A 16,040-nucleotide genomic window follows, 5' to 3' on the forward strand; every position below is an offset into this window, starting at 1 on the left:
TGAAAGACTATCATCAGTCCTAAGAGAGTAAAAGAAATCAGCTTAAAGTTCTTCTCTTAGTAATGGAAGGCAAGGACTACCACTCAATCTCTAATGCCCCAAATGTCTTCCCTTTACTTAATAAATAAGCTTTCAGGGACTTCCCTGACTTTCCAGTGGTTGGGACTCCACGCTCCCAATGCAGGAGGCACAGGTTTGATCCCTGGTCGGGGAACTAGGATCCTGTATGCTGCATGGCATGGCCATAAATAAATAAAGAGATAAAGAGATAAATAAAGAAACAGGCTTTCAATAAATGTTTCCTAAATTGAATAACTCAAAAGACAAACTGAGATTGTTAACATTGATATGTTGAGAGACTAACTTGTTTGGGTTGATTTAGAAGTAGTAATGGGCTTCCCTAGTGGCACAGTGGTTAAGAATCTGTCTGCCAATGCAGGGGACATGGGTTTGATCCCTGGTCCGGGAAGATCCCCCATGCCTCGGAGCAACTAAGCCCATGCGCCACAACTACTGAGCATGCGCTCTAGAGCCCGCGAGCCACAACTACTGAAGCCCATGCACTCTAGGGCCCACATGCCGCAACTACTGAGTCCACGTGCTGCAACTACTAAGCCCATGTGCTGAAACTACTGAAGCCCAACACAGCCAAAAAAAATAATAATAATAAAAGTAGTAATAATCTATAAGCATCGTTGAGATGGTCTTAAGTATAACAAAGGTACAGAAAAGTGCACAAGTCATAAGTATACAGTTCAGTGGATTCCCACAAATATAACCATTACCCAGGTGAAGAAAGAACTTTACCAGCAACTTAGAAGTTTCCTTCAAGCCCCCTTTCAATCTTTAACCTCTCCATTCTCCCTGAAGGCAGTACTATCTTGATTTCTAACTCCATAATTTCTAAAACCATAGATTAGTTTTTGAAATTTCTGTCAATGGGATATTGGGTTGGCCAAAAAGTTCGTTCGGTTTTTCTGTAAGATGTTATAGAAAAACCTGAACAAACTTTTTTGGCCAACTCAATATGATATGTATTTTTACCTGGCTTCTTTTGCTCAGTGTTGTAGTTGTAGGAGGTATCATGTCGATGATGTAGCTGTGGTTCATTTATTTTAATTGCTGAACAGCATTCCATGGTATGAATATGCCACAATTTGTTTATTCCACTGTTGAGTGAATTTGGGTTTTTACAGATTGAGCCATCTATAAATAACACTGCTAGAGACATTATGTACATCTCTTGGTGAAGAGTGCATACTTTTCTATTGGATTTATACCTAGTGATAAAATCCTTGGATATAGGATATGCAGAAAAATGTACTTCAGCAGATATTGCCAGTTTTCTAAGGTGGTTTTACAAATTTACTTTCTCACCAGCAATATATGAAATTTCTCTTTGCTCCATAACCTTACCAACAATTGGCATTGTCACTCTTTAATTTTAGCTGTTGTGGTGAGCATCTATTTCTGGACTCTATTTCATTGGTCTGTTTGTTTGACTATACTTGCACTATTATCACAGTCTTAGTTACTTTAGTTTATAAAATAAGTCTTCACTTTGTTCTTCTTCAAGGATTTAGTTCTTTACCTTTTCTATTTCCATATACATTTTAGAGACACTTGTCAATTCTTCTACACCCCACCTCTCCATTCCCACACACACTTGTGGAATCTATACTGGAATTGTACTGAATCTATAGATCAACTGGATGGAAATTGACATTTTTATAATAGTCTTTTAATGATTGGATCTGGTACATTCTTTCACTTAATTCTTCTAAAATTTCTCTCAATAATCTTTTATAGTTTTCTGTGTAGTTTTCTTTTTTTTTACTGTCCAATTTTCCTACCATTTATTTTTTCTTCTTGCCTTATTGCACTAGAGTTGTCTATTCGACAAAATATTGAATAAAGGCAGAGAGAATGATTATCCTGTTTTGTTCCTAATCTCAAGGGGAAAGTGCTCAACATTGTTGGATTTGATCTTTCAATAGTTCAAGGTTTTACATTTATGTTTGTGAGTGAATTGCACTGTAATTTTCCCTTTCTTCTAATATCCTTGTGTCATATTGCTATCAGGGTTATATAGGTCTCATTAAATGGGCTAAGAAGTGTTCCCTCTTCTTCTGCTCTCTGGAAGGGTTTGTGTAAAACTGATAGAATTCACTGATGAAATAATTGGGGCCTGGAATTGTTTCCTCTGCTCCTTGTTTCCTCCTCCCCTAGGGGGGAAAGTTTTGAATTACCTTCAAAGGAGCAAAAATAAGGCCATCATTTGACTTCTCAACAGAAACAATGACTACCGAAGACAATAAAACAATGTCTTCACAGTACAGAAAGAAAATACCCACCAACCTAGACTTCTACACTGAGCGAATAAATCCTTCAAAAATTAAGATGAAATAAAGGAATTTTAGGATAAATAAAAACAGAGAACTCATCACCAGAAGACCCACATTAAAGGAAGTACTAAAGAATGTTTAGGCAGAAGGAAAATGATCCCGGATAAAAACTTGAAGGTGCAGGAAGGTATAAAAAGCAATGGAAAATGTAAATGAATACTGAAAGTATGAATCCATAACAATGTGTTGTGAGGCTTAAAACATATATAGACAAACTATATGAAAAAATTAGCATATAAATGGAGTAAAATTTTCTAAGGGTCTTACATCATGCATGGATGCATGCTGTAAGTTCTAGGAAAACCTCTTAAGAAACAGTAAAAGAATGTACCAAGTTAATAGAGGGGGATAATAAAATATTAATAATTATTCATTCAGTTCAAAAGAAGTCAAGAAAAGAAAGAAAAAGAAACATAAGAATAGGCAAGAAAAATAGAAGGCAATTAGTAAAATAGTAAGATTTAAATCTAAATATGTCAACAATTAAACTTAGACAGATTACTCCAAATAAAAGACAAAGGCTATCATATTGGTTTTAAAAAAATATCTTGCTTATAAAACACATCTTTAATATAAGGATCATGGAAAGCTTGAAAGTAAAAGTGTGGAAAAGAAATTATGCCAACACTACCCCAAAAAAAGCTGGAGTAGCTATACCAATATCAGGTAAAGTAGATTTTAAGACAAAAATATTATTAGAAATGGAGATGTGAAAATTCTGAAAGGGTCAATTCACAAAGAAGATGAAGCAATTTTAAATTTATATGCACTACAACAGCCTCAAAAATACATAAAATAAAACTGAAAGGAGAAAGACAAATCCATGAACTTAGTGGGAAATTATAACATGCCTCTTGTAACTGATAGTCAATAAAGAAGCAATAAGGATATAAAAGATTTAAGCAATACAACCAATAAAAAGGACCTAATTGACATAAACTGCAAATACCTACAGAATCAATACTTCGTTCAAGGCCATATATAATAGTTACCAAACTAATCATATGCAAGGCCTAACATAATAGCAATTCTCAACAAAATTCTCAACAATTGAAATTATACAGAATATGCTTTTTAATGACAGTGGAATTAAACTACAAATCAGGGGACTTCCCCAGTGGTCCAGCGGTTAAGACTCTGCATTTCCACTGCAGGGGGCATGGGTCTGATCCCTGGTCAGGGAACTAAAGATCCCACAGGCCATGCAGTACGGCCGTAAATAAATAAATAAACTACAAATCAATAATAAATAGGTAACTAGAAAATTCCCATACATTTGGAATTTGTATTTGGTTTTTCAAAAGTTTTCCCATGCTCAAGTGGTTTTATTTATCCCACTTGAGGTTCAAGACTATGGCCTTATTGTGTTTCTTCAGTTGTGCAAGATCCTCAGCCATTATTCACTGACCATCTCTGATCTATTGTTAAATTTGGCCACTGAATTCTTAATTTCAAAAAGTGTTTCTCAGTTCTAGAATTTCCATTTGGCTCTTTTTTAAAACTAGTTTTCCATTCTCTGTTTAAATTCTATTCCTTGTATATATTAAGCAGTTATTTTTAAAAAGTCCAGGATTGATTAACACCATTATCAGGATTCCCTTTGGCTCTGTCATCTTTGTATCTGTTGTCTTTTGACAAGGTCTTATCTCCTTTTATTCTTAGTTATGTTTGATCATATACGAAAAATTGCATATAAACTTGAAACACTGGTGATGTCATCTTCATACAAAATTTAACTTTGCTCCTGCAAATCCCAGATAACAATCCAATAGGTTCATTCAGTCCCTTTGAAGACTGGTCTATTTCTGGTTCATCTTATTCCTAGAGTATAGCACTTTGGGGTTCCAACCCAAAGCCTGGGGTGTGGGAGGCTTAAAAGGGCTCCCCTTTTTAATGGCCGTTGAACTCAAAATTTTGTCTGCCTGGCACCTTGATTCTGTACAAAGATCTGTTTTCAGCATCTTGGCAGCCTCTTCCATAACAGGATCTAGGGGAAAAATAACCCCAAACACCAGGCACCTCTTTGGGTTTCCTCCTTTCTCTGATTTTGGCCCTATAATTCTATAGTAGAACCTTAATGGTTCTCTGAAGGCTTCAGATTTTCCAATCTATACTTCTATACACACACACACACACATCACAGTTTTTCTAGTTCTCAGTGGGAGGATTGGTCCAATTTAACTACCTTAACTGGAAGTGATACATATCTCCAACTCTCTTCAATCATCTTACCCCCATCACTCTCCTGAAACTGCTTTTTTTAAAAAAAATTATGTTATTCAAGTATAGTTGATTTAGGGACTTCCCTGGTGGTGCAGTGGTTAAGAATCCGCTTGCCAATGAAGGGGACACAGGTTCAATCCCTGGTCCAGGAAGATCCCACATGCCGCGAAGCAACTAAACCCATGGGCCACAACTAATGAGCCTGTGTGCCACAACTACTGAAGCCTGCGCGCCTAGAGCCCATGCTCCACAACAAGAGAAGCCACTGCAATGAGTAGCCCGCGCACCGCAATCAAGAGTAGCCCCTGCTCGCTACAACTAGAGAAAGTCCACGCACAGCAATGAAGACCCAATGCAGCCAAAAATAAATAATAAAAATTTTAAAAAATTGTAAGTACAGTTGATTTACAACATTGTGTTAATTTTTGCTGTTCAGCAAAGTGATTCAGTTATACGTACATATACCTTTGCATATTCTTTTCCATTATAGTTTATCACAAGACATTGAATATAGTTCCCTGTGCTATGCAGTAGGACCTTGTTGTTTATGAAACTGTTCTTCTGAAGGTCACTAATGACCTATGTTGCTAAATTCAGTGGTTCTTACTCTTCATTTTCATTAACCCATCAGCATCACTTCACATTATACTGCTTCCTCCTTGAAACACTTCCTTCCCTTACCTTCAAAAACACCACTCTCGGGCTTCCCTGGTGGCGCAGTGGTTGAGAGTCTGCCTGCCAATGCAGGGGACACGGGTTCGAGCCCTGGTCTGGGAGGATCCCACATGCCGTGGAGCAGCTGGGCCCGTGAGCCACAATTACCGAGCCTGCGCGTCTGGAGCCTGTGCTCCGCAACAAGAGAGGCCGCGATAGTGAGAGGCCCGCGCACCGCGATGAAGAGTGGCCCCCGCTTGCCGCAACTAGAGAGGGCCCTGGCGCAGAAACGAAGACCCAACACAGCCATAAATAATATAAAGAGCATTCTCTTTAAGAAAAAAAAACCAAAACACCACTCTCTTCTATTTCCTTATTTCTCTGGCTTCTGCTCTTTTGCTGGTTCCTCTTCAGCTCCTCATCCTCTTAAAAGCAGAAGTGCCCAGGGATGTCATTACAACTCTTCTCTATACTTAACGCATTCGTGATCTTACCATTGATACACTTAGAACTCTCAAATTTACATTTCCAGTAAAGTGCCTCCTGAAACCAAATGATATGTCTAGCTTCTTTAACTTCACATCTTCACTTGGATGTCTAATAGGAATCTCAAACTAAGCTCCTGACCCACTCACCTCCACTATCCTCAAACCTGTTTGTTCATCCTGGTCTTTCCCATTTCAGCTAATGGCAATTCACTTCTAGCTGCTCAGGTAAAATCTTTAGTCATCCCTGATTTCTCACACAACATAGTCCACCAGAAAATTCCTTGGGGACTATCTTAAAAATATATCCAGAATCTGATAACCATTTCTACTGCTACCACCCCGGCCTAAGTTACTACATTTTGCCTAATTATTACAATAGCTCCTTAACTATTTGTTCCTGCCCTTGGTCCCATTTAGTCTTTCCTCAGCACAGCCCAGAGTAGTATTGTTAAATTCTATCATTTAACTCCCCTGTTCAAAACCCTCTAATGGGGACTTCTCTGGTGGCACAGTGGATAGGACTTTGTCTGCCAATGCAGGGGACACGGGTTTGATTCCTGGTCCAGGAGGATCCCGCATGCCGCGGAGCAACTAAGCCTGTGCACAACTACTGAGCCTGCGCTCTAGAGCCCGTGAGCAACAACTACTGAAGCCCATGCAGCTAGAGCCCGTGCTCCACAATAAGAGAAGCCACTGCAATTAGAAGCCCGTGCACCGCAAAGAAGACTAGCCCCCGCTCGCCACAACTAGAGAAAGCCCACACGCAGCAGTGAAGATCCAACGCAGCCAAATATAAATAAAATTAAAATAACAAAAAACAAAAAAACCCTCTAATGACTTGCCATAAATAAAAGCTAAAGGACTTAAAATTGCCTGTAAGGCCCTGTACTAGCTGGGCCTATTATCTCTCTTAACTACTGTACTTTACTCTCTGCTTACTCTGCTCCAGCCACATCTCCTTGGCTCCAGCCAATGGCTCAGTTCATTGTTTCAAAGCATTATCTGGATGTGATGGAAGAGGCAGCGTAAGTTGGAAAGACAATCAGAGATCAAATCACACAAACCACGTTAATGGCCCATCACAATTTATTCATGATATTGCCTATAATGCACAAGGCCCTATCCTAGGTATTTGAATTACAGCAATGGGATTAAAAAAAAAATCACTCTCATGGAGCTTGAATTCCAGTGGGAAGTACACAATAAATCAAAGTACAATATAACTACATAATGCTGTTATGAAAGCAAATAAAGCAAGGAAAGGGGACAGTGAGGGGAAGTGTTATAAATTTAAATAGGGTACTGAAATGGCAATGGGAAGCAGAGTTGTAGGCATCTGAGTATCATGCCACGTGAGAAAAGAATAGTCTAAGAAATTTTCAGATACTTGAGGTTTATTTTTGCCAAGCTGCAATCTTCCCCACTGACTTCTTAGAGAAAGGAAGTCCAACCATGTAAATAGGCTACAGGTTTTCTGGGCTAAGTGCTTTAATGGCAGTATCTCAAGGGAAACTAGTTAAGACTTTTATTCAATGATTTCAAAAAAGATTTTTAAAAAATTCGTGTTAAGAAATTAAACCCCAAAACATTTTAGTGACTTGTTATTCTGAGGGCATTGGCCCACATTACTATGCCATGTAATCATTTCTTTGTTAATTCATTAGTTTACAAACTCATTCAATTGCTGCTTTAGTGGGTTTTGCTTGGCCCAAATTACTAGAGTATTCATGTGTATAGTTAACAGAGGTCTAGACAGTGCATAGACAAACCCTAGCCAGGATACAGCTCATTGAAGATCATACTATTTTCTAATTTCTGTGGCCACACCAACCTTGGAATCTCAGAGCAAATGAAGTGTTTCCTAAGCAGCCCCTTAAATGTCTCTAATTAACAGAGCTCCAAACTAATTTCAGTCCTTAGTCACTAGCTGTATCCCTATTCAGCTTCTAAATTTTCCATAAAAATAATTTCTAATAGGACCCCTGCATGTCTTTTTCTCCTAAGAAAGTTTCATTACTTTTAAATTCTAACATTCCTTGTATCTTCGCAAGGAACGAATTACATGATTCTCTGAACATAAATTCCTTAAAATATCATTTCCATTGGCTGGTGGGAAGCAGCAGCATAGCACAGGGAGATCAGCTCGGTGCTTTGGGATGACCTAGAGGGGTGGGATAGGGAGGATGGGAGGGAGGCTCAAGAGGGAGGGGATATGGGGACATGTGTGTGCATATGGCTGATTCGCTTTGGTGTGCAACAGAAACTGACACAGTATTGTGAAGCAATTATACTCCGATAAAGATGAAAAAAAAAAAGGATCATTTCCAAGGATAAAGCAAAACTCAATTTAAAAAATGAAACCTTCAATTTATAAAGGCATACCACTGAAGTCAGTAAAATTAAAGTTATTAGAATTTTTTCTATATATTTCATCAGCAGAGCTTAACTAAAATAACTGAAAATTGTTCTGCATATTCCAAAGATCTTTTCCTTTTTTTCTCCTCATGCATTATAAACCCAAAATAATCTTTTGTATAAGCATCATGACAACTGTTCAAATTTTCTGGATAAAAATGAACAAAACTTAATTTGTACAAGATCTTAACACATACAATTATTTTAGATTCATCAAATAAGGACTTTTTAAAAAAAGAACCAGGTTTTACGGTCATCCCTTTTAAGTGTTTAACAACCTTTTCCCCATAATTGCACACAGGAAAATAAAATTTGCTACTGCATGCTGGAAAGTATTAGAATTCCTGGGTGAAGTGACTCTTGGTATAAACAACTGGCCCAGGGATGCAGGTAGCTAGCTCTGCAGTCTGAGAAGTTCTACTCCTTTACTATTTAATAATTGCTCCAAGAAAGGATTTTTTTTAAAAAGATTTCTTTTAACATGTTCACTTACATTTATACAATGCTGAAAATGTATGTTGACATTTTTACTCTTACCGTTTACTTGTCAAGGGAAGGCATAATGAATATTCAAAGTCAAGCCTAAAGCTGTAGTCACAACGTTAAATTATAAACTCAAAAAAGGCCGTTTGCAATTTAAGTGCTCTCTTGTACAAAGCATCAGAAAGTTAATACAAGTACTAGTCTTAAGCAGTCACAAGTCTAAGCCACATTTATTTGCACATGTATAGTAATGGGCAACAGATACTCCAACTTCATACAAATTTATAAAACAACAAAGTTAATAATCATTTGGTACCACTTGCGTGTTATCTTGCTTACAGATTCAAGTGTAGATGAACTTCCTTCATTTTGTAAACTTTCATACAATACTTACTTAAACAAAAATTCTTGAAAACACATTGGCATGTTTCAGTTACGGCCAACACAAAAGTTAAGACAAGACCACAAACTCAAAATCCAAGCTTAGGATATACTTTTCTACCTCTCTCCCCTAGAAAGTGACTTTTTTTCTTTAACAGATGTATATGCTATATCACACAAGTAACCAAGGAGACAAAAAATGATGCTCCCATAATCGTAAAGAAAACTCCAACCAAATCATACTGTTTTAAGTTATCTACCAAATATATGGTTTAAATATGAGAAACGGGGAAATGCTTAGATTAAAAAAACAAGGGAGATTAGAAAAAAATGGTAAGTGAATTTAAGGAGAACAAACTATGTTCCCAACAAAGCTGCAAAGATCTGACTTTGACAACTCAAAATAATTGTCTAAGGCAAATAAATGTGAGGAAACCTTCAAAAACATTCTAATCACGTTCAATATCTAGTGATAAAAGCTGAAAATGATATCAAGAGAATACTTATTATACAAGCGTCAACGAGGACATCCCAAAACTAATGAAAGAAATGCACATTTATTTCTACAAAAGCAATGTATGATACAGAAGGGAACAGACTTAAAGATTTACCTATTAAAATATACAGATTCTTACTGAAGAGTATAGGATATTTAAAAAAGATGACAAGGGATGTTAATTTTTTTTATTATTATTGTTTTTACATATTTTGGAACCTCACATAATTTTGATAAATAACTCTTACAAAATTATGCAAAAGTACAAGAATGTCTGGTAAACAAACAGTCTGTATTTTCCAAAAAAATTTTTACAACATGCAATTCTTAAGGCAGCATTCTCCTTACAAGGAAAGGTAATCCTTTTACTCATCAAGAAATCTTCTGCTGCAAAGAATAGGCTAAGAAAGCCTGGCTTCTTCCATTAACGCCTTTTGTCTTTCCTGTCTGATTTTCGGTCTCTTTCACTTCTTGAAGATCTTTTGCCTGATCGACTACTCTCTGATATAGACCTCTTTCTGTCAGACCGGGAATTCTTATCCTTTGATCCTTTTGTATCTCTACTACTACCTCCTTTTGAAGATTTGTGACTTCTTTCTAGTCCTGAAGCATCCCTTCGTTTCCGATCCACGCTCCTTCTGTGCTTTCTATCTCTGTTATGTCCCCGGCCCCTACTCCGACTTCTACTCTCACTACTACTAGTAGTGCTACTGCTACTGTCTCTACTGCTGCTGCCACTTGTACTGGAGCTGCTACTGGAACTACTTCGACTACTGCTACTGCCACTGCTGGAACTGCTTCCACTGCTGCTACTGGTTGAACTGCTACTAGAACTACTACTGCTACTGCTTCGACTTCTACTCTTGCTTGTTTTATTTCTAGCTCGACCTCTACTTCTGCTCCTCGTTTTGGTTTTGCTCTTGCTCTCTGAATGTACTGTCAAGACTGGTTCTACTACCACCTCAGTGAGTTTTACAGATTCTACAGGAAACTCCTTCCTCTCAGGCGGTAAATGCCCTTGCTCCTGAATAACCTGAGGTGGTGGCTGTGAAACAGCTAATGGCAAAGTCTCAGGCTGAGAGGGAGGCTGGGGCTGGAGTACTGGTTGGGACTGGGAGTGGGACTGAGAGTGGGAGTGGGAGTGAGAGTGGGAGTGAGAGTGGGAGTGGGAGTGGGAGTGGGAGTGGGGCTGGGGCTGAGGCTGAGGCTGAGGCTGAGACTGAGGCTGAGGCAGGGACTGAGGTTGAGCCACAGGCTCAGGCTGGGGCTCAGATTCTTTTTCTTTTTCCTCAGGCTCATTTTCCATTTCTAGAGCACTAGCATTCTCTTTTGCAGGAGAAAGAGATTTACATTCTTTATCTGGCTCAACTTCAAATTCCAACTCTGGCTCCAATTCTTTGCTAGTTTCATTTTCTGAAGGTTCTATGCTTTCAACTTGATTGATTTCCATTACCTCCTGCTCAGCAATTACATTTTTGACACTCTCGACCATCTCCAGCACATCCATAACTTCTTCAGGCTGACTATCCTGCTGCTTCTCACTTTCCCTTACCTCAGTTTCTTCCTCCATCTTAACTTCCATTTCCTGCTTTTGTTCCTCCTCCTCCTGTTCTTTCTCTGCATCACTATGAACTATACCTATTTCCTTTTCCTCTTCCTCTCCTGCTTCCTCTATTTCTACATCATTGTGCTGATTACCTGTCTCCTCCAACTCTTCCTCTCGCTGAGCCACCTTACCCTCTTCTTGTTCCGACTTCTGTTCTTCATTACGCACCACCTGATGCTCTTTTTCCTTCATTGATTGTCTTCTAGGCCTAGCCTCCATTTTATTTATTTGTTCTGCAAATTCGATGCGTCTACCTTCAAATAAAGCTAAAGGATAAAAATTTACGTGTAAAATTTACTATGATTTAGAAAATTCAAAATCACAATTTGACACCTAGTCACAAATTGTCAGTGAGTTTATCTAAATGTCTTTTTTGTAAAGAGATGACAAAAGACTGATTATAGCATGTAAGTAATTACAAATTGATATAAGATGACAAAAGCAAAGATCCACTGGAAACCTATACACTAAGAAATTAGCAAAACCACACCACATTATCTAACTGATGGAAAAACAAGATAATCTTTTGCTATTTTACTTCATACTAAATGAAAAAAAATAAAGCTTCTCTTAAACAATCAGTTTTATGGTATCATATCATGCATTAATTTTTTTGATCCCAAGGAGAGACAAATCATCTAATCACCATCTTAGTAGTGTCTACCCTTCCATGTGTGCTTCCTCTATTTACTACATCAATGTTGACTTTTTCTTGATTCATCAGCATTTGTATCTGGATACTAAGAGTATCAAACAAAAGAGAAAGCTCACTCAAATGCTTAAGAAATAAACATGCATTAAGCACCACCTAATATCCAAGTTTCCAGTTAATATCTATCATGAAACAAATGCTCCTATACTCCAAACACATTAGCATCTTAGAATATCTTTCTAAAAAATTAACTATTGAATCACAGGTGTCACAGGAAACAAACATGTATGTATTTGTGTGTTACCTTACTCATTAAGGAAATTTCAAGGGACCTCTTCATTTACACTTACCATTCATTTTTCTCTGTGACTCTTCTATTAGTTTTTGGGTAGCTGGACACATTCTTCCAGGAATATAGAACAAATGGGGCTTTGTTTTAGTTCTTATATATTTAATTATCTTGGCATTATGCTCATTCCATTCTTCTTGCTAAAGAAAAGGTAAAAAGGTCAGCGCTTTTGTCAACATGAAGGATTACCAATCTTAGAATTTCAAAATATACTCACCAGCTGCGCAAGCTCAACCTTCTGTTCCAAAAGCCGCAGTTCTGTCTGTTTAGCACGCCTCTCTTCAAACAGTTCTCTCCTCTCATTTTCAACCTGCTTTCTTTCTTCTTCTGCCTGCACTTCAAGTTTCTGTTCAATTTCCTGGCGTCTCTTTTGCTAAAGATAAGCAATAATCTTTAAAAGCTTATTATACATCCTGATTATGTGAAGTATCACAATTTTACTGTTGTCTGCAAACATGTTTCACATCTGCAATTCAGGACACCAGCTAATTCAACCTTGGCATTTGAGGTGGACTGCAATTTCCCCTCCAGGAAATGGGGACTGAAGTCTTTTCATGTAAAAATCTAAAGTTTAAAGCCATTAGCTACAATATCAGTAACTGTCTTATTCCAACATAATTTATGAAAGAACCTTACCTAAAAGTTAACCTGAAAGAGAAGAGTACTGTCTTTACAGGTTATCTTCAGTTATTCTTTCCAAAGCAAAGAATTTGAGACAAGTGATATCCTAGTGAACGAAGTAACTAACAAACTAGTCAACTCTCTTTTTAAAATTCTACAAAAAAAAAAAAAATCTACGGACATTCTTCAAACGTTGATGCTTTAAGCTTTTATATTTTCTAATAAAGTTAACATATGAAAGCTGAAATAAAATAACCGAATTGTTATCTTTCACTATAGTTCTCCCGAGAAGCAATAAGTTTGTGTTCAACTCCAAGGACACAATTTTGTAGCTTTAGTAAAATAAAAACTTCCAGAAAAATGACACAGTTAAATAAACTCTGGAGGGCAGGGAATATAACTTATGCTGTTGCTTCTGGAGTGCCTCTGAGTGTGTTAAGTCTTAGAAATTATAATTATTTAATAAATGACGATGATTAGTAAGTTCAACTTCCTGTTCGAAAGAAAGCACTCTAAGGCCTAAAGAAATGAAGAGACATGTCCAAGACCACAAAATGAGATTGTTATAGAGCTGAAACCAGAATCCAGGTTCTCCTTAATCAGACTAGGCTCTTTGAACCACAAAGCAAAGTTCACTAAGTTACTTTAACAGCACCTCAAAAAGAACCAGTCAACAGTATAACAACTTGAGAAAGTTTTAAAAGTTTTTCCTTGGCTTCATTTTAGGCTAGCAATTAAATCTTTTTCTTCTCTTTTTTTTTTTCCTTAGGAAATATCGGTAATGCGCTTTATGAAGCTTGCAGTTAAACCTTGAGAACTTCTCAGTGTTTAAGAAACATGTAATTAACTACTTTGATAGCTTAAATAAAAGAAGCAAAGGAAAAATTGCATAAATACCCTTTCGGTAGCAACAGTGGATTCTTGTTTAAATTTCTGAAGGGTGCCCATCAACAAGCCAAATATTCGTCGGTTCCTAAAGAACAGAAAAAGAAAATCCAATTTCAAAAGGTTCCACTTCATTTAAGCCTGCCATTTCCTAAAAGAAGCATAGCATAGACACTTGAACAATTACTTAAATTTTCTTAAAATTGCATTATTTGACAAAAGTTGTTTTCCTCCAGAAAGATACTTAAGATACCTTTGCTTTCCCTTTTCATCCATATTTTGATCCTGGATAAGGTCTCTCCGTGTCCGCTCTTTGGAGGTAGCTACAACTGAAGACTGCAAAGCTGGCTGCAGGAGAAAAGAAATTTCAGTAATTTAACTAGCATACAGTGGCACTCCTTTAAATGTACTAAGGTGAAAATACTATATTCACCCTCTATGAAGTTCTTTTAATCTCAATTACCTTCTTAACATCATCGTCCTCTGGGTCGCTTTCTTGGCGTGATTCTCTCCGAGTCCGACGCTCCCCGCCCAGCCTGACAAAGGAAAATGAATTTAAAAATGAATTTAAAAGAACCAATTCAAACTCTGATCTCCTATACCTCTCAAGCCACTTAAGTTCTTGTAGTACAAGTCAGAAAAGTAACCCAAATTAACTATTTTCTCAATATTATTCTTCTCGTGACCTTTACTTTGGTAAAATTTCTGTTATTGTTAGTGAAGAATTGAGTTTTGAGGCATACTGGCTGTCTCAGTTCAAATACCAAGGAAACAGACTCAGGGTAAGTGGTATACTACTCAATTCTAAGACAACTTAATTCAACAATATTTATTAAATTTTTATATTTGTATGCTACCTCAGAAAATGGAACATATAAGTATGCCTTCAGACATACCTACTGACTGCCCCTTCAAGGTCTCTCTGTTTGGCTGGGGGTCCTCCTCCACTATCTGAGAATCCACGCCTGCAAAAAGAAAGGCCAACATAAAGCACTTGGAATTTGAGAAAAATGGTATTTCCATTTAAGGAAGATAATTTAGTTGCAATTAAAAAAAAAAACCTTCCAGTTAAAGTAACCTTAAATGGGCATTTACTTCAAGATGCTTTTGTAGCATTTCTTTTAAAACTATGAGAATAAATTAAGTTTGCACATAACTGGTATAGTTACTATATTCTTCAATGTCTAGTTTTGAATGCAAATGAAATTCCAGGATAGCTCTACAGAAAACTACAGCTGATCACAGCTTCAAACAAACCAAACATTTCTAACATGGGCTCGACCACGAAATTTGTTTAAACCGTTTCGTTAATTTAGTGTAGTAAGTACCAATGAATTAAAATCCTAAGGAAATCTTACCTCAGCAATAAACTACCACGTCCTCTACCTCCACCAGGACCAGAAAGGGCCAGCAATCTGGCTTGGATGGGCCTACAAGATATTTACAAATCAGTACAAAAATCATTTCTAATAGCACCAAATACTGTAACGAGTGCGGTTCATCATCAAGAGAAATTAATCAGAAAAGTTCGAAGATGATGGTTTCAAAACCCACGTGTTTGGAACAGGACACGAAGTACTTTGTTAACTTCCTTATTTTTCCAAGACCAGTATCACAGAAATTATATTTACCTCGATGCCACTACACATTAACAAGCTTGAATCAAGTCCAGATTTCGCTAACCCAAAGGAAGTTGCACGTGGGCAAGAGCCGGAGGGCAAGGCGGCAGGACCGCGTCCCGGGAGGGTCTCCGGGCCAGCCCCGAATCGGGTGGCCCCGAGAGAAGGAAGGCTTTGTGCTGCAGTTCCGGGCCTGCAGGGCCGAGGGCGGGAATCGGCAGTCTGGGCCTTCCCACAGGACAGGAAGCCATCCTGGCGCACCCAGGCCCCGCTCTCCTTCCTCACGCATGTGAGCCCCAGGACTTACGGTGGGAGCCTTGGAAATTCCCACCTCACCGAGAACGGGGTTCCACGGCTGCCCCGGGAACAGGCCTCGATGTTCGAGTCCTCTCAGGGCTGGCCGCCCTCCCCGCCCCAACTCACCCCGGCTTCGTGGCTGCCTCTCGGAGCCGGCATTTCCCATCCGCCCCTCACCTCACGTCATTCGGATCCCGCCCGGTGAGCTTGCGAATATTCTCATCCACATTCTTTAGGCTCTCTTTGGCCTTTTCTAGCTGCTCCTGCAAAGTTCTCACTGCGACCGCCATCTTCTCCCTGCAGCAGGCTCCGAGACTGCTCTCCAGGCCACGCCTGCTTGTGTCGCGCCGCGAGACGCGAGAAGACTGACAGCTGGGCTCAGGCAATGGCGATAGGAGTTGTATTTCGGCCTCAACCACTCAGCAACCGGAAGGGGGAGAAGCTGCCGACCTTTGTGACTCTGGGC

The 16,040-nt window shown here is 38.4% G+C and overlaps 1 protein-coding gene across 1 annotated transcript; it reads right to left on the bottom strand.

Moving 5' to 3' along the window:
- Positions 1 to 8,882: 8,882 nt before the first annotated feature.
- Positions 8,883 to 16,004, bottom strand: PNN (pinin, desmosome associated protein). Its single transcript, XM_082452117.1, has 9 exons — positions 15,752 to 16,004; positions 15,017 to 15,088; positions 14,555 to 14,623; positions 14,122 to 14,194; positions 13,912 to 14,006; positions 13,671 to 13,746; positions 12,370 to 12,525; positions 12,154 to 12,292; positions 8,883 to 11,417 (listed from the first exon to the last, which is right to left on the bottom strand). Exons 1-9 carry the CDS (start codon positions 15,862 to 15,864, stop codon positions 9,970 to 9,972), a joined length of 2,241 nt encoding a protein of 746 aa, XP_082308243.1. The 5' UTR covers positions 15,865 to 16,004; the 3' UTR covers positions 8,883 to 9,969.
- Between the last annotated feature and the right edge of the window lie 36 nt (positions 16,005 to 16,040).

The sequence above is a fragment of the Balaenoptera physalus genome, assembly GCF_965194825.1.
Source record: "Balaenoptera physalus genome assembly, chromosome: 2".
Taxonomy (NCBI): Eukaryota; Metazoa; Chordata; class Mammalia; order Artiodactyla; family Balaenopteridae; genus Balaenoptera; species Balaenoptera physalus.

Bases quoted from the DNA above. Each gene is read 5' to 3' on its own strand.
- PNN (XM_082452117.1), bottom strand. From the start codon at position 15,864: ATGGCGGTCGCAGTGAGAACTTTGCAGGAGCAGCTAGAAAAGGCCAAA. The intron at 14,007-14,121 runs GTAATTGAGATT...TTTCTCCTGCAG, and splicing joins AGGACGATGATGTTAAGAAG to CCAGCTTTGCAGTCTTCAGT. The intron at 12,293-12,369 runs GTGAGTATATTT...CCTTTTCTTTAG, and splicing joins AGGTTGAGCTTGCGCAGCTG to CAAGAAGAATGGAATGAGCA.